The 25,791-nt window shown below is 37.5% G+C and overlaps 2 protein-coding genes across 2 annotated transcripts; both read right to left on the minus strand.

The window, feature by feature from the left end:
- Window positions 1-1,567: 1,567 nt before the first annotated feature.
- LOC133872173 (uncharacterized) lies at window positions 1,568-11,827 on the minus strand. Its single transcript, XM_062309612.1, has 6 exons — window positions 11,462-11,827; window positions 9,570-9,662; window positions 9,076-9,309; window positions 8,516-8,618; window positions 2,523-2,752; window positions 1,568-2,106 (listed from the first exon to the last, which is right to left on the minus strand). Exons 1-6 carry the CDS (start codon window positions 11,791-11,793, stop codon window positions 1,887-1,889), a joined length of 1,212 nt encoding a protein of 403 aa, XP_062165596.1. The 5' UTR covers window positions 11,794-11,827; the 3' UTR covers window positions 1,568-1,886.
- A 1,149-nt stretch (window positions 11,828-12,976) lies between these two features.
- LOC133872753 (CDPK-related kinase 7) lies at window positions 12,977-23,675 on the minus strand. Its single transcript, XM_062310348.1, has 11 exons — window positions 22,585-23,675; window positions 21,825-21,955; window positions 21,077-21,118; window positions 20,856-20,964; window positions 16,885-16,963; window positions 16,504-16,800; window positions 15,665-15,777; window positions 14,445-14,552; window positions 14,304-14,366; window positions 14,004-14,171; window positions 12,977-13,517 (listed from the first exon to the last, which is right to left on the minus strand). The coding sequence occupies exons 1-11, from the start codon at window positions 23,065-23,067 to the stop codon at window positions 13,380-13,382; spliced, it is 1,731 nt and encodes a 576-aa protein (XP_062166332.1). The 5' UTR covers window positions 23,068-23,675; the 3' UTR covers window positions 12,977-13,379.
- Window positions 23,676-25,791: the final 2,116 nt, after the last annotated feature.

The raw sequence follows: 25,791 nt of genomic DNA on the forward strand, positions 1-25,791 counted from the left end.
AGTGGGACATTAAAGTCCCTCCCTTAAGAGAGGGGTCATGCAGCAAGAGAATTTATTTAAACAAGGGAATGAAGATAGTCACTAATTAAAAATCACAATAAATATTCATCAGAGTTAAACTAAAACATCAAAAAATAACATATATATATATATCCAATGTTACGATCTAAGATCGATCATCAAGTTAAAGAAAAATATTACAAGCCATGATTTTAGGTACTAAAACACAATCAACTAGACCAAAAGTTAAGCTTGTCCTCATAAGTCAAGTCACAATCCTGGATACATCCACCACAGGCTCATAGTCAACTTAAGGAGCTTTAGTCCGAACACATTGAATAAGGTTTCTGCAGTGAAGTCAGTTGGTTATTAAAAGGATTATAAATCATAAGCAGCAATAAAGTAAGCTTTTCAGTTTTCAAGATCATATGACATGATATAATTTAGACATAATATATACTAATTAAGAGAAACAAATTATAATTTAGTTTCATATGGTCTACTCAAGCTTTTAACCACTTTCTACTTGGGTTGAGCTGTCCCATGGGACTTGTAGTACAATACCGGTGCCCTAGATATTGTTGCAAACCGTCATACATTAGTAGTCCGACCGAGTTTGACCTCGGGTACCAACACCACTTGTAACGCCGTAATGGTGATCAATCCATATATGATGTGTGTATCACAAATAACTATTGAATCAAATGTCAAACATAAAAGTAAATCTTTTTTACCATAGAGTTGATCCATATAATTGTAAGGGTGCATTTGGAATTGCGATTTTGAATGAATAATCTGCTTTTTTAAAAGAAATTTCAAATCTTGGGATGTTTGGGATTGTGGTTTAAAAAATGCATGTTCTAAAATCGTGAAAAATTCCGCAATTTTTGGCAGCGGGCTAAAGGCTACTTATTGTTATCAAAACACTTACTTGACCTAAAAAGCATTTTTAACAAATTTTACCAAACACGAAGTGCGATTTTAAAAATTACGTTTTGAAATCACTATATTTTGAAATCGTACTTATTAAACCTCAATCCCAAACAAGCCTCAAGTCCATAACCGTTATCACGCACGTACTAGTGTATCATGCCATAAGATGCAATTTAATTCACAATCTTTTACATACATACATTTACGAACTTATCATTTTCGTTATCTTGTTATTCATCAATCATTTTCACAAAAATATAGTTCACACTATCAAAATGCATTTAATGTGAATTGTAACATACAAGTTTAATACATAAAATATTATGCTATATAGAAATTGTAAATAACAAGTATCCATGGGAATTTTACTCATCGTCGTCATAGTTTCCCATAGTTTCCCACGGGGTAATCTTCCACATTGCCACCGACTTCTGAATCTATCAAACGATCTAATATCAAGCCCTGATCTAGATGAAAATAGCTTAAAACCTAAGCTAAGTGGAAATGGTCATAGTGTTTAAAAAAACTATACATCTCATTAATACTTGTAACAATACCCCTACTCAATTATACTAATTAAAGCACACTTAGCACAGATGAAATGTCGGGATATAATATTACACAAACCGTCCTCATAGAATGCAAGAAAAGAAGGCATAAAATAAAATTTTGGAATGAAGACTCGCAAAAGCAGAAATATATGCAAAAAGGAAGAAAAATAAGCATCTTGATTTTCTGTGAAGATATACACATCTATAGAGAACACATGCAAAGCCTCTATAGAATTCGTATCACAATTTACAACAACAATTTAACTGCTCAGCCACTCTTTTCCACCCATAATCTTGATTTTTCAACGTGAAGCTTTCTGATATGCAACTTTTAGGTGTTTGCCCATGTGAAATAACGAGCTGGGTGGTAGATAAAACAGGAAACCCTTCATGAAAGTCAGGTCAGCTTCCCTCATCCATGGTATAAACAGGTATCTGCCACATCTTGGTGTTCTTCTTAGGGTCATCAGTAAGGCTGAGATCTGTTTCAGCTTCCTTGAATGTTTTAATGGATGTTTTGGCACCCGCCACGATAAGCCTCTCAATCATGAACAACTCATAGTTGTTCTCAATCAAGGGATCCAGGATCTTGCTATAGTTTGATGAATATGCCAATTTGTATCTGCATATAAGAATCACTGAGATTTGATGAAAAATCCAACGTTCTCTTTCTTGGTTAAATAGCATGAAGAATATATATTTGAGGTCTAAACTATGAATTTACAGGGAGAATATATTTGACATTAATGTCAAAAACAAAATTACGATGAAAGATGGATGGTATATGGTTGCTAGCACACAAGCACAAGCTCAAAGGCTTCATCTTAGAAAAGAACAATAGTTATCATGTTGGTGTGCCTAGTCAAATCACCAATGAAGGGAATATTGTGATTCATTTTTACTGCTACCATTCTGCTAGGTCCTTCTACCCCATGTAGCTTTCACATAACAACACCCAAATGATATGATTTATGTTTGTGAAAGTTAAAACTCTTTGAGACCTTAATGTGCTTCAGAGAAGAAGTGAGAGGGATTTACCTGACAGAGAGAGGTGAAAAGAATCCAGATGTCCTCTCGTTTGAAGCAATAAAAATTGTTCGTCCAGGTGGGACCCATTTTTCAATTCTTCGGAGGATAAATTCAGGACGTGTATCCCTATCCAGATGGGGATGCAGGGCCCTATCAACTCCAAATCTGTCCTTCCTCGTCTTTATTTTATCACCACGACGAACATGGATGGCATCATAATCACCAAGGATTCCCTTAATCTGTGGACATGAATTTGGTCAGAGACTGATCAACGTACATATACAGAAGTGTACTTTAGAGAAAGCATAACCGCCAGAGCAATAATCCAGCAACTGAAGCAAGGAGAAACTGATTAACCTACACGAATTTGGCAGAATATATATATTTTTTTATAAGTAACTGAAATATATCATTAAAAGCGTAAGGCATCCCTAAGTACACAGGAAGTAAAGAAGAAAAAACACTTGGCTAAAAGGAGCAAAAAGAACAGGAAAATCAATATAACTAATCGTCAAAGAAGAAACATAAAGCAACTATCCATATATATAAAGTTTTGAAGAATAAGGACTTAATCTCCTCCAACGTCTTCTCAAGGTCTTCAAAACTTTTGTCATTCATTTCCCTCTATAAACACCATAAAAGGCATGTAGGCACTATCTTCGACACAGCAGAACTTCGCATATTGTTGGTAGTCCACAAACAAGCATACAAGTCGACTACCCTGCCTAGGGATACAAGTTGGCAGAATAATTATTTACTAATTCCTCTCTTAAAAAGTAAAAAATTTAGTAGTAATTTTATTAGTAAATTCTATACATTAGAAACTTGGCCTTTCACCTAAGTTTCCATTGCATAGTTTGCATATGGCTATATAATAAGCCACCACCCCAAGACGGTCCTGCCAAATTGGGGCCTACTGAGAGATGATCTGGATGTGCTAACTTTTGGCAAAGCCTGAAACCATTTCTACATGCTTGTTATACCCTTTTTATTAATTTGATGTCTCTGGGGATATATGAAATTATAGACACCAACATATTGACGGATATGGAGCACCGAACCCACATTCATATTTTTGCAGCAGTTTATACTTGGATAGACAAGTCAATAATCGTCGGTTTTATCAACTATTTAAAGTTTGATAGACAATTGGTACAGTGAAGAACAATAATCAGAGAAAGCCCAAGATTTGTACACGAGAAGAACAATATTGACTGCAATATATGGGTCTTTTTTAGATGGGTCCACCGTGCCGCCCCATGGTAAAGCAAAAAAGGTATAGAGTACTGCTACCATACGCTTGTAGAAGAAAAGAACAAAAGTACAAAACCACCACCACCACCGAGTTCACTCAACAACTTCAAAATGAATGACGCTCCATAAAATTGAATTTCTTTTTCTTTCTTTTAAGTTCTAAATTCACTGTGCAGTGACTATCAAAAAAATGACCAAACGCCAAAAATACATCAGACTGTTAGAGACAAAAAAAAAAAAAAAAACTCAAATTATTAACCAATTCCAGCAAGTGTTAACAAAACCATAAAATCCCATAATTGTTCTGACACGCAAACATATCCTAACCAAAGCCCCAAAATAATCACCAATCCATTAATCTTTTTTTTATAAAAAAAATAAAATAAAATAAAAAAACCAACAACAACTACAAATTTTAAAAAGCCTCACAAATGACACACAACAGTTTAACCAAACAAAATAAACCCAACGACCAATTCACCAAATTGGACACAAACGAAAATAATTTGTGTTTGATTTAGTGATTTTTTTTTTTTAACAGGTTTTTTTTTTTTTATAAGTAAGAAAATTTCATTAAAAAAACGTAAGGCGCCCCTAAGTACACAGGAAGTATACACAGGAGCGACTCAGCTAGCCCATAAGAAAACCCACAAGAAACTACATACCCACAACATCCAAAACCCACATGAAACCCAAAATACAAAAGAAGCCCCCAACAAACACCTAAGATACAAAAGAAACCCCCCATCAAACAACCAAGATACAAAGTAACTCTCATAATACAATAAAACCCAAGGTACAAAGGATACCCCCATCTAACACCCAAGATATAAAGTAACTACCCATAATACAATAGAACCCAAGATTCAATAGAAACCCCCCATAAAACACCCAAGATACAATAGAACCCCCCATAATACAATAAAACTCAAAACACAATACCAATCCTAAAACCCACAAGAAGCACCCACAACCCACCCAACCCTATAACCCACAAGGAACACCCAACTTTGCCCACAAGGAACAACCAAAGCTGCCCAAAAGCACCCCGACCGAACAAACCTTCAAAACCCACGAGGAAACCGAACAGCCCTCCCACAAAACCAAAAGACAGCAGAAAAACAACCCAAAATACAACTGAAATGCAAACCCATAATATAAAACAAACCCGAAATACAAAAGAAAAGCAACAGTTACAGGAAAAAAAAAAAAAACTAAAGGCGGTGGTGCGTGCCGCCACGTGCAATGGCGGGTTGAAACATATGCGGCGGCGCGTGAAGCCACGCGCTCCGGCAAGACTCTGAATCTGCCGGAACCCTTCGGACGGCGCGGAATCAACTGGAAGGAGCTCCGGAGAGGCGCGTGTGCGGTGAAGAGGTCCGCAACACCGTAGATCTTACTCCCAATCTTCAAAAAAATCCCTCAGTCACACGCACCGGGACGGCGCTGACAGCAACCCGCAGCAACACTAACGACGAAGAACGCCGGAATACGACGGCAAGGCCTCCGGTGAAGCACCTGCACTGGTAGTATGACCCAAACACAGTAGATCTACACCCCATGATGTAAAAGAACCAAAACCCACGCACGATGGTGCGATGACCATCCACAGAAATGCCGACGACGGAAGAGACCGGAAGAAGCCGGAGAAACCCAACCACATAAGAACTACTACACCCAAGAAAAAGAGAACCCTAGAACCCAGAGGCATAGAGGAAAAACTAAAACGGAGAAAAAAGAAGAGGATGGGAGGAAAGAAGAGGAGAGAAGGGAGGAGGGAAGAGGGGAAGAGACCAAGCTCTTCCCTCCTCCCCTGGATCAGCCACAGAAGGCGGAGAGACAAAAGCTGTTGTTCGAAGATACAATGTGTTGAACAATAGACTTAATCTCTTTCAAAGTCCTCTCACGGTTCTCAAAACTTTTATCATTCAATTCCCTCCATAGACATTACAAAAGGCATGAAGGCATCATCTTCCACACAACAACACTCCGAGTGTTGCCAGCAGTCCACCAACAAGCATACAAATCCACAACTCGTCTAGGCATGACCCAAAACAACCCAAATTAACTGAAGAAAACATTCCAAATGGCGCAAAGAACCTCACAAGGAAGCATAAGATAGTCCACGAACTCCTCATTTCTTTTACCTAAGCATCACCAATAAACCACAATTATGTGTAGCTTTCGAAGATTATCCATTGTAAGGATTTTTCCTAGAGCTACCGATCAAACAAGAAAGGCCATCCTCAACGGAACCTTAGTTCGCCAAACACTTTTTCGAGGGAAACAGACACAATCATGACAACCCATGACACAGTAGAAAGATTTAACACCAAACAAACCCTTTTTGGAAGGGTCCCACCATAGTTTGTCCTCCCCTACCCATCTCACTCTTGCTAATTCCACCCCAATCATAACCCGCTCTAGTAAAGCTCACATTCCACTGAATGTCACATCCAGAAAAATCAACAAGGGTCGCAACAGAAGCGTCCTTTATGCGAGCAATACCAAATAAAACAGGAAATGTTTCCTTAAGTGTCGTAGCCCCACACCAAAGATTAGGCTAGAATCTAACCTTGGATCCATCTCCCAATTCAAATCCAGTATGACTACCAAACTTCTCCCAACCCCTCCTAATATTCTTCCATAAACCCACCTCATACTCCCCAAAGGGCTCTATAGAACACCACACCCCCATGCACTTCCATATTTAGAATCCACCACCAAGCCTCTCTCTCAAGCCCATAACGTCAAAGCCATTTACTTAAGAGAGTATGATTGAACATCAGCAAGTTTCTAATCCCCAACTCTCCCTCAAAGATCAATGTACAAACCTTGGACCATTTCACCAAGTGATATTTAATTCATCAGCTAGCTCCCCCACAAAAAATCACGTTGGAGCTTCTCAATATTGTTTGCAACACTCGTAGGGAGGGAAAAAAGGGATATAAAGTACGAAGATAAGTTGGCTAGGGTGCTCTTGATAAGGGTAATCCTACCACCCTTAGACAAGTACATCGTTTTCCAACTAGCTAGCTGATGTTCTATCTTTTCAATCACACCATCCCATATATGCTTGGCCTTAAAGGAAGCCTCCAAAAGAAGACCAAGATACTTCAAGAACAGAGACTTTATTTAGTGAATTATGCCCCATAAAATTTGGTGAAGCACAAAGTTGAAGACCCACGCACAAATCCCCTAGCATCCACCCTTGAAGAAGAGCAACAATAGGACCCCAAGTGGCACACCAAGTTGCAGCCCAACAGCATGATTTGACAGTTCAGAGCAGCCTGGTTGCGATCTAGAACCGGTACCCGTACACCATGGAGTAAACCAACATTGTGAAGATGATGACAAGGACTTGGAAGGATTAGGAGAACTTGAGAAAAAGAAATGACAGGAAGATGAGGATAGAGTGGTTGAAGATCTAGAAGAAGGTGGCTTGCAACATCATAGGACGGTGAAGAAGGTGCAGAGCATGTGGAGGAAGCGGGTAAGAGGTAGAGCTAGGACCAAAAGAAGACTAGACTTGGGGTGGGTGCCGAGCAGGGGCAAAGGAGTTATTTGAAGGGGTAAAAAAGCCACCCCATAAACAGCAGGTGTCATAGATCTAGGAGGCAACGGAGAGGACTCCAGCAAAGATGGTGAACCCAATAAGCAAGTTAAGACCGAAAGAAGCATCGTTAAACAAATAGAGTGTTCTTACGTGGCAAAATTTTGACACTTCCTCTATCTCTATTTTCTTTTATAAGTAATCAAAATATCATCAAAAGCGTAACGCGCCCCAAGTATACTTCCTCTATCTATATAAAAATGGGAGTAAAGCCGCTCTATTTTTCATTGCATTATTGTCAGGCTCCACCATTACTAGAGCTTATGACATTTTTCCTTTAAGGTTATCTAGAATTATGAACTGTTTCATGATCAAATAATGTGCATTAAAAAGGAATGCACATCTATATGCTTAGAAATAAAACAAAAACAAGAAAACAAAAAAATCACTTCTTCTTTCAATAAACAAAAAGTATAATGAAAATGTATTTAATCCATTTCAAGCTCCACCATTACTAGAGCTTATGACATTTTTCCTTTAAGGTTATCTAGAATTATTAACTGTTTCATGATCAAATAATGTGCATTAAAAAGGAATGCACATCTATATGCTAAGAAATAAAACAAAACAAAACAAAAAAAATACTTCTTCTTTCAATAAACAAAGTATAATGAAAATGTATTTAATCCATTTCAAGTTCCAACACTTGATATCAAAGACAGAGAATGACCTTATCCACAATTTAGTTCAGGTGCATGTATGGGATGAATGCTGCACATTGTAAAAGTAGATAAATCATATTGTTCACACATATCTCCAATCAGTTTTAAACAGTGTTAAGGCTTATAAAATGGAAAGCTTGAGTACAACTTGAGTGACAGACAATGCTCGAATTCGCTTAAAATTCATCAAGTTATAAACCTTAGAAGTATTTTGCAATTTATTCTATCTATGACCAACAAACAATAGAGACTAGAGATATTCATGTTATGTGGTCCCCACAGAAATTACATGTTATTTATATAGAAGTATGAAAGAAATAGACATCTTGAAAACTATACAAACCAAGTGATTCGACATTTTTAATATATTTGAGAAATACACAATATGCCTTCAAAACCATTTTCATAATTAGCAAATAGAAGAAAAAAAGTATACAAAGTGAAACTTGAACAAGATTTCATATGGTACAAACCTTGTCAGCTGCATATCTTAGTTTCTTTGCTGCCACCAAAGGGAGAAAAGAATATGGCAACATTATAGCACTTCGGTTATTTCGATCCTTGCACTCCATAAACCTGAAGAGCTATCAATATTAGAAACTCGAGCCCTTGGCAAAATCAACAGACTCAAAATCCTAACTGATTTGCACGGAGTTGCAAGGATACACTTCATGATGTAGCGGTACAAATAGGAAAAACATCGCCCGATTGTTTTTTGGGCTAGATAAAAGAATTACAACATATGAAATCGAACTTAAGAAGACCACAAGTTTTCAAAACTCTTACCAAGTACTGATATTTGATTGCAAAAATCAAACCCTATCTCCGATGATTCAATGGTTCTTTCAATCAACATTCACTCTCAAGTAGATTGCAAGTAAAGAGGTTCAAAGAAGTCCCAATCAAGTTCAGTATATACTACTTGGACTAATGTTTGAGAAGAAAAGGAAAATAAATCCTATCAAAGGAAACACAAAACATGGGGGGAGGGGGGGGGGGGGGGGGGGGTGGTGGTGGAGGATTTTCAATTTACCATGAAAGACGGCTTGCAGTTCGGTTTATGAGCAAGAGATTTGAGTAATGACTGTTCTCTTTAAGATCAACACGACTAACTCCTTCCACATGGGCAACTCCCCTAGCTCCCAGCTTCATACTCGTAGATAGGACCTGATACCATAATTTTGAATTGTCTAAAATTACTGGTACAGTATCAGATATGAGGTCCATATCATATAAGGAATCCATGGCACATGAGCTTGCTGCCCACCTACCAAATTAAAGGATAAGCAGGTTCAGATTGTAGAGCAATTCACTTTTTCTGATTGATAATTATTGTACACATTAGTAGAAAATAAAGGAAAACTGCAAGTATAAAACCTAACCTAGAGGGCATTTTTCCTGCACATTCAAACTTCAAAGCAGATGAAGAAAATAATAATTTTGAAAAGAAAGTGAGAACAAACATTTGAATAACAACAAAACATCTTCTTCTGAAAAAATCGACAAGTGAAGTCTCAATGAACTCACCTTTCCTCTGAACTTGCATTATCAGAATGATGAAGGATTCCTTTCTTATTATGTATCGGATTGATACACATCCTAGAAGGCATGACGAATGTTCTGCAACAAGAAAGAGAAATGAAATACTAGACAACATTATAGAAATACTGTCAGTACAACATAAATGTTATGTTTGTTATGAATCCCAAAGAAGGCCGGTGCTACGGACTTCCATCCTATTAGCTTAGTGGGTGGTGTATATAAAATCATCTCCAAGGTCTTGGCAAACAAGCTAAAATCAGTCTTGGGAAAGATTATTTCAAGTTCCCATAATGCGTTCATCAGAGGTAGACAAATTATGGATTTAGTTCTGGTTGCCAAAATTTTGTTGGCCCGTATTCTTGGTTATAGAGTATATTCTTTGTCGACAAAGTACTTGGGTTTGTCATTGGGTGCTTCTTACAAGACTACATCTATTTGGAATAGCATAATCAAAAAAATGGAACGTCGACCGGCTGGATGGAAAAAGCTTTATTTATCTAAGGGGGGTAAATTGACTTTGATAAAGAGTACTATTTCCAATTTTTATACTTATTATGTCTCTTTTCCCTATTCCAGTCGAGGCTTGAGAAACTTCAGAGGGATTTTTTTATGGGATGGAATTGGAGACGGAGTTTAAGTTCCATTTAGAAAAACTAGTCGAGAATTTGTACTTTCATGAAATCATGTGGTTTGGGTATTAGAAACCTAATTCAGTTCAATCGAGCTCTACTGGGAAAATGGTTGCGGCATTATGCTATGGAGAGGGAGGCTTTTGTGGAGATTGGTGATAAATACTAAATATGATAGGTTAAGGGGAGGTTGGTGTTCTAAGGAGGTAGCAAGGCCATTTGGAGTGGGAGTATAAAAATATATAAGGAGGAGGTGGGAAACTATTTCAAAATTTGTTAGATATGAGGTGGGTGATGGGTCAAAAGTCAGTTTTTTGCATGATGTGTGATGTGAGGATCAACCGTTGAAGATATCTTATCCAGACTTGTTTAACATTACACGTAGTAAGGATGCATGGGTGGCGGATCATATGCAGTTCCGAGATGGGAATATTCAATGGAATATAATTTTAACTAGACTCGTATAGGATTAGGAGGTGGATGTGGTCGTTTCTTTATTTGAGATGTTGTATTATCTTAGAGATAGAATATGTTGAAGCCCTTCCAAAAAGCGCAAGATTGAAGTGAAGTCATATTATTGTGTTAACCATACCTAATGACTCCCATTTTTCTTGGAAGAGTATTTAGAGAGTTAAGGTTCCTTCTAGAGTGGCGTTTTTTGTGTGGACAGTGGCATTAGAGAAAATATTGACTTTGGATAACTTGAGGAAAAAGAATGTTATGGTAGTGGATCGGTGTTGTATATACAAGAAGGGTGGGGAGTCCATTGATCACCTCTTCTTCATTGTGAAGTAGCAAGAGATTTATGAAGCTTACTTTTCAATCTTATTGGTTTATGCCTAGAAGGGTGAGAGAGTTGTTGGTGAGTTAGAGAGGTTAGTGGGGCGGGGTAACATTTTGGAGGTTGACTCCATTGTGTTTAGTGCGGTGTATTTGGAGAGTGCAGAATGCACGGAGCACTTCAAATCCTATACTAAATACATCGAACTGATCCAAATTACAAAAGCTCACCAGTATTTATCATCCCTTTGAATGCTGAAACTCACCTTTCCTATATATTTAACATAACATCCTAAAGGTTAATGAACAATTTAGAGAAACTTCTGTTTTCCGACATCCCAATAATACTTGTTAATCGTAAGCTTTTCCTACATTTTTGTCAACAATCAAACAGACCATAAACTCCAAAACCAGCGTCAAAACACAAAACAAGGACAAGCCCACGAACCCAAACACTGTTATATATACCTCTGGAGAAACATGGCTTCCTCAAGGGCACACCTGAGGCTGGACTCCTGGTGACCCAGACCCTCGCAGGAGTCGCAGTGCTTTCCGGGGCAGTCGATTCTGCTACCCCAGTACAAGTACTTCTCGTGGCCCGTGTGGGTTCTCTCGCGGGGCTTCCGGCTGTTGGAGTTGAAGACGATTTCCAGGGTTCTTGAGGAAGACAGAGAGAACCCATTTGTGGAAATGAGGGAAGAGAAGAGAAACAAGAGGGCAATGGCTGCTATGGCCAGTGTGAGCAAGAGGATTACGGATCTTGGTTTTGGTTTGGCCTTCGTGGGTCTGTGGAATGCCATTGCAGTTGCAGAGACAAAGAAAGAAGACGAGAGAGTGTTCTCTTTTAACTTTTTTTTTTTTTTTTTTTTCTCATCATCCTGATCTTGCCAGATCAGCACACGGGGGCCCACTAGCATATATATTATAGACAGCTGGCCATATGATTACTATCATGTGTAAACATGATAATTCTGTTAGTTCTAATCCCACTTATGATTAACCGTTTTGAATGGGTTTGCTATGATATCTCACCTCCATTTAAAAAAATTATATACCATACACACTCTAATTCCATTCTATTGAACTGATGTCGCAATGTTTATCAGTATTTAATTTTATTTTATTTTAACGAAAGTTGACGATTATTGTCGCATCTCGATCGAAGTAATGATATATATCACACAATATTCTACCATTATTTCACACATAGACGTGTCATATTTTTTTCTCACAATACTAACGTAATAATCTTAATCATCATTTAGATCGAACATTTTTTTTTATATATAAAAATAAAATAAATCCAATGATTAGTTGAGACTGTCATATCTCAACATTGTAAAATACCTATAAAATAAAAATGTAGTACATAGCATTAATCTTTTTTTCTTTTTCTGTTTTAACAAAAGCTGAATAGTGGTACAATATAAAACATTACTCTTACCGAAATGATGAAGTAGTAAACCTCATAAATCTGCTTTACATAGAATTTAATTGATACAAACATGTAAAAGGTTTATTTGGATTTGCAGTTTTAAAAATGAGTGATTTAAAAGATGGCGATTTCAAATCGCACGATTCAAAAATCCGATTTACAAAAAATACAATTAAACGTTTGACAAAATCACAATTCGGCATTCAAAATTGTGCATTTTTTTAAACACTCAATTGCCTGCGATTTAAAACACAATTTTTTAGGTTTTCAAACCGAAACTTTTTTAAAACACACTCATAAACAATACATTTTCTGCAATTTTATTTAAAATCACACTATTAAACCAAGGTCACAAGTCCTAAGAGGCTCTTAATATATGAAATGCCACAAGAATTGCTTTCATTTGCCCTCGGATTTGGGGTCCATATGCCAGTCATTCTTTCTTTCTAGTGCTACGCTATTGATATCAATTCAACAGGTAAAAAATAATTAGAAAAAAAAAAAAAAAAAAATCAACGGGTAAAAAATGACATGATTAAGCTAAGAGATGAAGTAAATTACATGAAGATTTTTATTAGGAAATTAAGTGCAGTGGGTACACGGGGGATAAACCCTAAAGATAACAAAACTCACCTCAGTTTTAAGCAGTCTGCTAATCCTACGTACATTCTTAAATCTACCCTCATCTGTACAATTCTCTAAAATTTCAACAGCACCAATCATTTAACCAAAAAAGAAAAAAAAAAAAAAAGGCTTATATAAGTTGGGAAAAAAAAAAAATGATATGAGAACATGCTGCCTATGGTTTCAACAGCTCCTGTACTTTGATGGAACACTGGCTCGTATACGGCAGCTCTTTGAATTTGGCTTGCAGATAGCCCCCTTGCTACATTTAAGGCCAACAAAAGTGGGGAGGAGGAGGAAAATTACTGTGTGTAGCCTGGTTCAAATTCAAGCCTTCTGAAATGAGCGTGAAGAAACCCCATGGAGAAGTCTGACAAAACCCAAGAAACTAAGCTTCCCATCTGAGTGTCTTATCCAGTCCTGGAGAACCACATGAACAGGTACGGATGGGCCAAGCCCAAGTTCCTGGTAAAAGAGTGGAACAAAATTAGTCCTGTCATCCATTTGGAGAGAGACATGTTTCTTAGTTTTATCAATATAATTGATCCCTCTTTTTCCTCTTTGAAAAACTAAGAAACATGTCTCAGCACTATGGTTGCTGAGATGTTGAAAAACTAATGTGGTTATCAAGTAGAGCCACAAACAAAAAATCCCAACTCTAAAACTTTGAGATATACTTGTACATATATGGTTATCTAATATATACGAGCAAAGAGAAATGCTACACAAATTCTATCTTTCACACTCTCAAGTGCTTACTCTCTAATGTAGCAATTGTAGAAAGAAAGTAAGTAGATGAGATGAAAAAAAATTGTAGTGGAAAACTTACGTGACAACTGCCATCTTAGGGAGTATAAAAAAAGGAGTCGTGTAACATTTCTCTACTAGAAAATGCGAGAGAGAGAGAGAGAGAGAGAGAGAGAGAGAGAGAGAGAGAGAGAGAGAGAGTACCGATGCAAGTTCCTCTATCATAATCGGTCTGTTCCCGTCCTTCTCAAACAGCTCATAGGAAAGCCTTGCATGTTGTTCCCAACTCTCCATTCCTTCCAGTTGATGCACACTTATGGCAGCCGCACAGAATTCTTCAAAATCCAATTTTCTGTATTGAATAGTACCAATCTGCAAACATGCATGAGCAGAGAATCAGCTGCCACTCTTATATTTATATTTTCCTATCAAGAAAATTTTCTGTTTCTTAAAAATAAGACAATCAGTTATACCAAACAGAAATATGACTATCGGCAGAATTACCATGTTGACATAATCTAGGGCCCGTGAATCCTTCATTGCATCAGTGGAGTTCTTTATCATGCCCTGCTAAATCCACTGATATTTATAATGGCTCCAGAGAATATTAAAGTCAGAAAGGTTACAATTAGGAAAAGAGCTGACCGTCTTAAAGTTCTGCATAGAGATAAATCCACTTTTATTAGGCCCTATTTGTGTGAATTGTTCCCGCAGATAAGCTAGCTGAGCTACAGTTAATGTCTTTGCAAGAGCCTGTCACAATGGCAAAACTTCGCACAATTACTGCTCCGAAAGTATCCAACGCTTGCATCAAAGATGGTATAATTAAGACAATTTAGCAAAAAGTAATACCTCTATTCATGGCTTCAATGGCAAATATACAATCTAAATACAAAGTCCAGACGAATTCTACTCAATTTTGCTGTCTGGCTAGACTTTTTTTCTTTTTTCATTATCTTTTCTGGATTCCTTTCTTTTGGAAAGGAAGGAGGTAGGAAGGGGCTGGTCTGTCCGTGTTGCTTAGAAAATTAATGGTCTGGGAGGACAGAAGTACATTTTAGGCTGTCCTGTCCAACCTCATAATAAATTGGTTAGAACATTTACTGTTCTATTCTGAAGAACCTTAGAAGCTTCAAGCTTTTAAGATAAACAGACTGGCAAGTTCGGGTTTGTTGAGCTGATTTTAGAGCTTCTGGTTAAGAAATTCTTGTAGCAGACCAAAATCATACTTACTGTCAAACCTAATATATAATAGATTCAAATTGAGACAATGCAAAAAAAAAAAAAAAAACAGGAAGAAGAGGGATTAATTATATTGATCAATCCATTGCCAGATCTAGGACATCTCTCAGGCTTTTCTTTTCTTATCTTATCTTTTCCGTTATTTTTTGGATTCTATTTTTGGGGAGGGTGAGTGCAGTTGGAAAACAAACAGGTTGGCTAAGCAGGAACTTTTAGCTGTCCTAACCTCAACCCAATCATATGGTTAATGAGTTGGGTTTTAAATTAGGCATGTAAAACCAACAAGTACCTTCACTCTTTTCATTTAAGAGCTCTGATATAGCTTATAATATATACAGGCTGGTATGTTCATTTTAGTAAGCCCTAACATACAAGTACTTAAGGTCTGCTCTTTTAGAACTATTACAAATAGGTTGGCTTCAATTGGAAGGTTTTGACCCAAGAAAACAAGATCTATAAGCAAAATAATCACACAATAACAGTAGAAACCACTAGATTGCTAGATTGGAAAGACCTCTCTGCAGTCAAATTTAAGACATACAATGAAACAAAAAGGAAAATGAGAAAAATAAAAAGGAAAAATAAAAAAAATAAAAAAAAAAGCTCTAAATATTAATACATACCCCCAACGCAGATTTGCGTAGAGAAGATGAGCACACGTAAGTTTTAACCAGCTTAAACACTATCATATCCAATGGTATCTTGACATCCTGACAATTGGCCAGCCAGGGATGACCTAGACAAAAATTTGAACTGTGAGCAATAGAAGTCTTAAACAATACCATAGAGTACGCAAATAACTACATAGCACCTTAGACATGGGGAGCTGAGGCATGAAGGGGAAACTATGAAGGTGACTGTCCAATATTATTTAATTTTTTATACACCAGCAGCAGAGTCCAGTACTTTAAACAATTACCCATTATATGCATTTTTTCCTTGAAGAATATTTGTACAAAATTATTAATCTCAAATCCTAGCAACTATTATAAATTGCCTGTAATGATTGTTAAACCTCATGACCAACAGAAAGCATTATTAGATAGAAGGAAATCCAAGTTCTACACTAAAATCTAGTTATAAGACAAACAAGAACATAAAATATAAGATAAAAACCATTAAAAGAAAATAAGGTATAAAAAGCTATGGGTTTTCGACCCTAACATAATTAAGGCAGCCCATGTAGTTGATTCAAGTTCGCCACTGGAGTTACAATTATGGACTCCTTTTAAGATAGGTACCCATAGAAATCTTTATATTTGATAAGAGAAGGGAAGTGGCTTCACCATTCTAACATATGAATTTTTGCCCCTACATCCCTCTTATTTAGGTTGTTTACATACATGTGTCAGTTTTATTTACATCAAACATGCAGCATGGCACCTGCTTACTAGTTGTCCTATATAATACCATGATGGATAAATGAATCCTGATAGCAGATTAAATAGCTTCAGAAACTTACTTAGAGCCTGAGCAGCAGTTAATCTCTTACGATAATCCTTGTTCAACAACCTCTTCACAAAGTCTATTGCATCAGAAGACAAAGAAGGCCAAGGGGCTTCATCAAAGCTTGGATCTGACTTGAGTACAGCTCGGAAGATGCCGGATTCTGTCCGGGCCCAAAAGGGCCGGCTTCCACATAAAAGAATATAAGCAATTACGCCAATACTCCACATGTCAGCTTCTGTCCCATATGATCTATGTAAAACTTCAGGAGCTACATAATAGGCACTTCCTACGATATCGTTCAGCCTCTCATCTGCAGAGACTTCTAATTATCAGACTACAACTCACCTTTTCATAACTAATCACAGAGGAACAAATCTCAGGTAGTAGTTCTGACCTGGCTTTACATAGTCAGAGAGTCCAAAATCAATGGCCTTAAGCGGGGAATTTTCATCCGTAGAAGTAAAAAGAAAATTCTGAAGCAGAAAGAAACGCATTCAGAGAAGAGGATTTACAATACTGAAATGTACAGATATATTACATGGAAAATATTCAAATGCCATATCATTAAATCAACAACAAATAGTATACAGATTCATGCCAATTAGTTGATCTAGCCATTCATACAACAAAATATAAATAACCAAATAGATATATCCAAGACATGCATGGATGTGGTCCGAAAAGCATTCTTCCCATCTTCTGGCTTCCCCAAGTGTTAGTGGTTAAAAGATATATCCTCGTGTCAGAGGTGTACTGGGTGTCAGATCTGAAATTGTGATATGTCTCTAAAGGAGTGACGTTTAATACATCCAATCAAGGGAAAGCCCAGCCTAACTCTAGTTAGAAGAAAGGAGCGAAAAATCAATATCATATTCCTACCCAATTTTAAAGGCTATGACCAGATTCAAACTTTAAGTGGGAGCTTTAACTGTCCACCCAACACATCCCTTTCTGGTTTCAGCTGAAGTTTTTGATGTATTTTCTCTCGGTACAACAACCACTGAATCATATATAAAGTAATGAATTAGTCCATAGGGACACCATTTGTAACTTTGCTAATGGTAATCTTTTAGGTGATTTACAAGAGATAAAAGTACTAACAAGAAATATCAGACTTCTGTTACATAGCCTTTTCCTAAGGCGGCCATCAAATTTGAATATACGACGCTTCAGCCTAAAACACCCACTCTGATCCAACCACAATCATAAAATGGATGGTAGGGAACACAAGACCAAGTGGAGGTGTGAAGTAGAGGATTGAACTCATCCTCCATGGCTGCACGCCACTCTGGTATGAGCCATATTAAGGCGCACTCTCACTTACAAATTTCAAATTTTTATTATTATTATTATTTGTTGTTTGGGGGAGAAGGGGAAGGGGGAGCCTAACAGGGTCCCCACAATGACTTGACCCAGGCCGAAATGAAATTGAAGAGGTGGTCCTACCCATCCCAACCAGGGGTATGCTGGGTTCTGACCAGCTTCTACAAATCATTTTGAAGCTTAACCTTTGCAGGAACTTCTCATCGTTATGGTGATTTCTAAAATATATATATATATATATTTTAGAAATCACCATAACGATGAGAAGTTCCTGCAAAGGTTAAGCTTCAAAATGATTTGTAAGTAAAGACATTTTATTAAAAGTGAAAGACAACCCTAAGTACACAGGCAATTTGTTCTGGAGACCCGAACAACCTGAACCAAACAGAACCCACCCAAGAAAATCCCACTTAACACCAAAAGCTCTCAAACCTTAAACCTACAAACACCAACAGCCCGAAACTCACACGAAGCACTCAACTCTAAAATACGTGAGCCTTGCCTTTCCCAAGCCTAGAGGATGCGCCTGTAGTATCATAGTTTATAGAGCATTCTAGGTTCAGTAGCTCCCTTGTACCTCTAGGATTAGAGCAACCCTTAACCTCCCAAGGATGATATTATTCAATGATTGTCAGGAGAGCCAAAGTCTTATCCTTATTCCCCTCACACGAAACTCCCACCACAGGACAAATATTGTCAACAAAATAGAGCCAATCCAAAGTAGTGACAGGGAAAAGTCTCCATAGGGGAGGGGAAATCCCCATCCTCCTCAGCATCCCTCACAACTAGCGCTAACGAAGAAACCGACATTGTCAGAGTAACACCTCCTACCTTATCCATCACCATCGGCGAGGGCTAAGAATGGCCTAGCTCAGGCAAATAACCACAAGTCCCAACAGAGGAACTCAGCTTGAGAAACCCCCTCCAGAGAATACCCCTCATCAGAGGGGTTTTTCGGACAAACTCATGGTCACCGAGCCGTGGGTAACCTCCGACGAGGTCTAGGCCACGATCTTAACAGACGGCAGAGAGAGAGCTCAGGCCGAAACCCAAAGGAACAACAGGCAGAGCACTGATCACCATAACTGCCTCGGCGATCATCTATCTTCGAAAACCTACTATCCTTCAACTTTCGGTTGTAGAACTTCAAGGGTTTGGGTGCCGATGGTATCGGGGATTCCAAAACAACCGGCAAAATATGAGCAACCTCCAGCAATATTTGGGCTACTTTCCACGAGACTTAAATCCTTGGAACTTGGAAGGATCAAAAAGTAGCCATCGACTTCACCTAGGCAGGCCGGACCAAATCCAACCAGACAGACATCTTCAGACGTGTTCGCCGGAAGCAGAACCATCTCCGGCGAGCATGCTGAACAAACGGTGGGAGCACGATAACATTAGACCTCACCAGAGGAGGCCGAAAGTGTCGGTTGTCAATCCTCGCAGATGCCGAAGACATCCCATCACGTCGAACTACGGCAGACGCGATCTCCGTAGCTAGGACCACCTCTAGCGACTTCTTCGGTGGATCAAAACTCGGATTGGGATGGCTAGAAACCCTATGTGGTGAAACAGGACCTGCACCCATACCCATCATGGATGCACTTGGGCCTAGGCTTGCACTTAAGAGCCCAAGCCTTCCTCCCTTTACACCACCCAACAAAGATGGGCTTACGGGTCGGCCCAAACTTTGGAATGCAGCCCAAAACCTCCAAACCTTCCAGAATTTTCTGCAGGGCCTATCCACCTCAGTTTTCACCTTCATGAGATGTCCCTTCCACACCCAAAGAAGGGTTTTCAGCTTCCCCTTTCCACATAACCTGCCATCCCCTTCGTCTATAGCATCAAATAGGCAAGTCTTCTTGCCTTGAGCAAGGGGTTCCTTTCCATGCAGAAAATCCACCCCAAAATTTGCAACACCATGAGCGCACTCCACGTTGCCTCGCGCAGAGGACCCCTGCTGAGTGTCAGAAAGGTTGCCCAACGGATTACCAGCGAAGGGCCGGTCTTTACCCAGCGGGTCTCCAGAACACACCATCGGTGCCTCTTCCAGGAAATTTAAATCAATATAAATTTAAAAGGAAATCTTATATTTCTCAAATATAAATCAATATTGCCAGGAAATTTAAAAGGAAAACACCATATGTAATATCTCCAGCCCATTCAAATGTTTTTCTTAAATCATTTTTCTGCTGAATGCCATTGCTGGTAGTTCCCCAACTTCTACATAGTAACATTCTGGAAGTTGGGGAACTACCAGCAATGGTCAGCATTAATTTAATCCCAACTCTGAAGTATGCAGAGTTTCAAAAATTCCCAATTCACAAATCTGTCACTTTGTCTCCAAGAACATGATTTCGATCCCCTCTGATCTTGGAAATAGTGGAGGAAACTAAAACAAAAGTACAGAAATGATTAAGCAGGACACTAATTTCTTAAGTCATTTAGCAATTTCCTTCTATTTTTATTTTTTCCTTGGAAAGATCCAAAAGGATCCTTCCTGAAACAGGAAACCAATTCTTCTAGAACCAATTTTAGATATTGGGCAACAGAAGAACTAGAGATGTTCTTCTAGTATAAGGCAAACCACAAAGATAGGTAGTGCAGCACTGCTCATGCAGTTCTTATGTTAAGACACTAAACAAAAACCCATAATAACATAAAGGATGCAGATGTAGTGGTTTAAATTAGGACTTTGTAAAATTAAAAGAATGAACGAAAACATATATCCAAAAGCTGTTCTGAATTGAAGAAATTTTTCAGTGGTGTAATCAGGTAGTGTCACTATGTTTGATGACATATAAGACTAGATGCGATACATGGAAGTTGAAACATCTGTATCTGAGAAACCTCCCAAGAAGAGAACTTTTCTTTTTTCTTTAATTCCTCCCTCATTTTAGGGGGGTTTAACAACTTCTAATGGAGGAAATATCATAAGGGGATTTTAGTGACTGACTTAGCCAAAAAAAATTAAAAAATTAAAAAATTAAAAATAAAAATAAAAAATAAAAAATTACTTGATAATCTGTTTGAGTGAATTACCTCCGGCTTGAGGTCACGGTGAACCACACCTTGAAGGTGACAATAGGCAACTACACTTAAAATCTGAACCATAACCACTTTCGCATCTTCTTCCGAGTATTTTCCACCCCTAGTGAACGCAAGGAAACTCAGCCAGTCAAAATGTCATAAAACAGGAAGAGATGGCATATCATTCCCACTTTATGTTATAAAAGCAAAGAAATTTGTAAGAATATGGTTACCTTGAAAGTATCTTATCCAACAGTTCACCTCCCTTGCACAACCTGAAGAAGGTAACATATAAAAGAAGATAATAAACTTGAAATTTTCAAAGTTCAGTGAAAGTTTCCATCAAGACCAACTTAGTAACTTAAAGACAATTTTGAAAGGCAAAATTGTATAACAGGAAAGGTGAACGGACAAAAATGGATAAGCATGTATTCCTAGAAATACTGACTTATCTGGTTACAATACAACAAAATGGTCGAACCTTTTCTCAAGTATCAGACAATTCAACCAGTCCATCTCCATTCTTATAGAAAGCATCTATAAGTCAATTAATAGACTTAACAACATCTAAGTCATCAATATAATTGACTTATAGAAACATCCAAGTCATCAATATAATTGACTTATAGAAAGCATCTATAAGTCAATTATATTGATGACTTAGATGTTGTTAAGTCTATTAAGTATTATTGCAACTTGATAAACTTGGCAACAGTATCCCAAGAGTTCAGTTGATGAACAGAAGACAAAATGAGAAGTGTGAATTATTTACACGGCAGGCACCTCTATATAGGGTTGCCACATTACATGTTTGGCATCTACTTCTCATGCAACCAAAAACTAAAATAAATTTATTCAGGTCCCAGTATGGCAATTATAGCCATTGTAGACCATTTTATTTGATCTTAGCCAAAAGGCCGAGAAAGGTGATGAAACAAAGTGATGTATATTATAAGAAACATTGAAACAATCTGAACTTACTCCATCACCACATAAACATTGTCGTCATCTTCATAGGCATCATAGAACTGCACTAGGTTCTTATGTCCTGTTAGTGCCCGTAATATCTTTACTTCTCTTCGTACATCTTCTATAGCAATTGGTGTGGTCATCTGCCAAAACATCACCACTCTTCATAAGAATGCAACAGTCATTCATTTGTTTCCAGTCCATAGCCAATAGGACAGCAATAATTGTTGTTCACAATAATAGTCAAGTGTAAAATTTCATAAATTTAAAGACTGATTCTTTAAGGACCTTCCTAGCCTGACAAGACACATTATATTATGCAAAGCACAATATCTTTTATACACAACTCAGGGGAGTAAACATCATCCTCTTAAAGATGATATCTAATAACCCTCCGATATTGCACACCATACACTCTCAACAATCCCGACAGATTAAAAGACAGATCAAAATCAGACTGTTAATGAAAAGGCATTTAGTCTCGAGATATGCTTACAATCAGTTACAATGTCATACTTTAATTTCACCAGAAGAACAGAAAGAACTTAAACAAAATATTTACATGAGTAAGAATTTAGAACAGTCCCAACATGATATTTTCAAATAAATAATTCTCAAAAAACTTCTTCCATAGATAAACACACAAGCACCAAAAACAAGAAGGATTCAATGAAGACATTGCATTTAACATCATTACTTAAACAAATAAACAGAGTCACATGGAGAAGATGAAAGAAGAGCAAACTAACAAAAAAAAAAAAAAAAGACAGACCTTCGATTTCGGGATAACCTTGACAGCCACATCCTGCCCCTTCAAGCTCCCTTTTCTCCCCTTGGCAGAGCAAGTATAACCGAAATGGCCACGCCCCACCTCTTCTCCAAGCTCATAATGAGCTACAAAATGCTTCAAGAACCCGAAATTCTTATCCAATGCAACCTCACATTCATTTCCTTCAGGGATTGAGGCCTCATTCGGCTTAACGGAACCGTGCCTTCGGGCGAGCAATGCTCGAATGTGCTTTGCTGGAGAAGGAGGAGGAAATGGGCGCTTGAAAATGCGCAAAGGAGTCGAACTCACACTCGAGTTGGCGGGAGAGTTCTTGAAAAGACTGGGCAGGGGACTTGGGCTGTAGAAGGGAAAGCTTGAGGTCTTGCCGGTCTGGGAACGCGGCAACGGGTCGTTCTCACCGGGAATTATCGGGTTATCGGGTCTGGTTTCTGGGTTTTCAATGGGTTTTCCATGACAGAGTCCCATGGAATCGTAAACCAATAAATAGAGCACAGGAATTGCCAAGAAATCAACAAAAGTTCAAAGCTTTTGACCAGGAAATGAACAGTAAAAAGTACATAAATTTAGACCAGAAGAAGTGAAAATCTGGGAAACCAGATTGAGGAATTCGAAGCTCAAAAAACAGGAAGAGAAATTTCTATTCAAGCTCCAGGATATGATCAACAAAACCGCGAAAGGATCAGCACCTGAACACCCAGAAAATCAAATTCCAGAAGAAAAAAAAGTATCCCAGGAAGGAAAATTAATAAGAAAAGTAAATTAACTTTTCTGCTTAAACAAACAAATCAATGCCACAGAGGAAAGCCCATAAAGACTCACCAGCAAAACAGGAAGCAAGTTATAGCTGAAGCAGAGGAGGGAAATGATGGTGGAAAACCAAACCAAGAAACAACCCAGTAAAAATCCTGAGACACAGAGAGAGAAAGAGGAAGGGGAAAAAGCGAGCAAAAGATGCTTAGCAGAGGCAGCAAGAAAAGAAGAAAAGAAAGAAACCCAAGTCTCCTTTTTTTTCCCTGCTTTATGTAAAGCTTTTCATTTTCTTGCTTCTGGTGTTGTTTGTGGGGGAAAAATATATCAACTTTATTAGAGGATGTGTCTGTTCTTCTCTAATAATAATGGAACTATGGAAGTGGGGTTGTGTTTTGGATCCTTCCAGCCTGTCCTTATCGATCCCAAAAAACTAAGAAAAGATTAAATATATATATATATATGATCTATATCTATATCTATATATATATAGATGATATTATTGCATTTCCATTATTTGTGAACATCGTAAAGAAACTGAGCTCACATATATTGTCTGTGCGTGTGTATTTGAGCTTTGACCTGCTTTTGTCTGTCTTTCTATCTTAATCATATTTTTCTTTTCCTTTTGGGTTTTGTATAAGAATCTCTTTTAAACATCTTATTATCTCCCCCACTTCTACTTAAATAATTGAACACCGACGATAGGGGCTCTAACTCGTTTAAGTATGCCATTTTTATTATTATTATTATTATATTTAAAGTTGCGAATGTCGAAAAAATTCATTTTTTAAAATTATATTTAGATGGTTCAGATAATTTGCGACAAAAAAAAAAAAAAAAATTAGATAAATCTTGAGTAGAATTTAGATTTCAAAACTCAATCCAAACATATTTTTTCAAAAATAATAAAAAAACATGAGTTACCCAAACATATTTTAGACTGCGTACTTCAAATTAAGTTAGATTTTTAATTTTTCTTCTTCTAAGAATGCAAAAGCTTATACACAGATGAATCTGGCTTATGTGCTGTAAAAAATAGGGTTAAATACATATTTGTTCTCTGTGCTTTACGAGCTTTATTTTTTGCCCCATTAGTTTTACTTTTTATCAAATTTGGTACCTGTGGTATATGAAAAGAAGGAAATGGTACCTCTGTCTAATTTTCCGTCCAAAACTAATGTCCACCCACGGCATTTTCTGTCATGTTGTTGGAAACGATGTGTAAAGAATTGGGTTTTGGGCTTCAAATTTTTAGATACCCAATGACGTGGGTGGACGTTAGTTTCGGACGGAAAATCAGACGGAGGTACCATTTTCGTCTTTTCATATAACACAGGTACCAAATTTGATAAAAAGTGAAACTGAGGGAGCAAAATATAAAGGTCGTAAAGCACAGGGGACAAATATGTATTTAACCCTAAAAAAATAAACCCTTTTTCAACTGTTCATATCTACTTCCAAATTTTTCATAAGAGAAAAGGTAGAATTAAATCTACACCTATGGAAAAATTAAAAAAGAAATACTACAACACCTTATATTGCAGTTTTTTTGTTTTTTATTTAAATGCCATTGATTTGAGTGGGCTTTTGCTCAAAAGTAGGTGCACCCACTTTGGTGTTTCTAAATAAGAGTCAGGTGTGATTAACAAAGCATTACCAATTCATACTTGTTGAACACAAAAGGCAGAGGATGAGGAGCAAGGCGCCAACAGTTTGTGGTTGGTGACCTATGCATGGTGCAGCTTTACTTCTCTCAGAATCTCTGAAAACCAGATAATTAGAAAGAAAGAATAAAGGAAAACTTTATAAAGAGTAAAGACTATCACATGCCACGTGTCATGCACACATGGCATATGCTTCTAAGTTGAGGGATAAGAGGATGAATTCGAATCTCCAGTAATTTTATGCTTGAAAACTGCTAGCAATTTCAGAAGAAAATGTGAAAAAACCCGTATAACGTAGGACACGTGGGTAAGTTGCTGAAAACTTGTTTGAGCAAGTGGAGCCATAAGGACGGTTTGATATTTAATGCCTGAATTGCTAACAATTCAAATAGTAAATTTAGTAAAAATCTTTGTCCTAAGAGGATTAGATGACGTAGGACACATGGGTAAGCTGTCCAAAACTTGTTCAAGCAAATGGGCTATAAGGACTATCTGATATTTTATGCCTAAATTGCAGACAATTCAAGTAACAAAATTAATAAAAAACTTTGTCGTAAGAGGATTAGATGGCTCTAAGAATGTAGCCATTTGAAAATTCAATATTTTTAACTATAGATATGACAATAGTTGTGCAATATTTATTGCATAGTTGAATTTGGGTCAGGTTTAGTAATTAGAATGGACCCCCTCCTTTGAACCCAACCATTTCTTGAGCAGTTTTCAAAGTAGAAGCTTCTATATAACCAAAATTATCCATCTGGGTAACCCCCTGTTT

Source organism: Alnus glutinosa, chromosome 7, assembly GCF_958979055.1.
Source record: "Alnus glutinosa chromosome 7, dhAlnGlut1.1, whole genome shotgun sequence".
Lineage (NCBI taxonomy): Eukaryota > Viridiplantae > Streptophyta > Magnoliopsida > Fagales > Betulaceae > Alnus > Alnus glutinosa.

Bases quoted from the DNA above. Each gene is read 5' to 3' on its own strand.
- LOC133872753 (XM_062310348.1), bottom strand. From the start codon at position 23,067: ATGGGACTCTGTCATGGAAAACCCATTGAAAACCCAGAAACCAGACCC. The intron at 14,172-14,303 runs GTAATTCTGCCG...GCATGTTTGCAG, and splicing joins CCCTAGATTATGTCAACATG to ATTGGTACTATTCAATACAG. The intron at 13,518-14,003 runs GTACTCTCTCTC...CTCTTTTACCAG, and splicing joins TGATAGAGGAACTTGCATCG to GAACTTGGGCTTGGCCCATC.
- LOC133872173 (XM_062309612.1), bottom strand. From the start codon at position 11,793: ATGGCATTCCACAGACCCACGAAGGCCAAACCAAAACCAAGATCCGTA. The intron at 9,310-9,569 runs GTGAGTTCATTG...TTAATTTGGTAG, and splicing joins AATGCAAGTTCAGAGGAAAG to GTGGGCAGCAAGCTCATGTG. The intron at 2,107-2,522 runs GTAAATCCCTCT...TCTTATATGCAG, and splicing joins TTTTCACCTCTCTCTGTCAG to ATACAAATTGGCATATTCAT.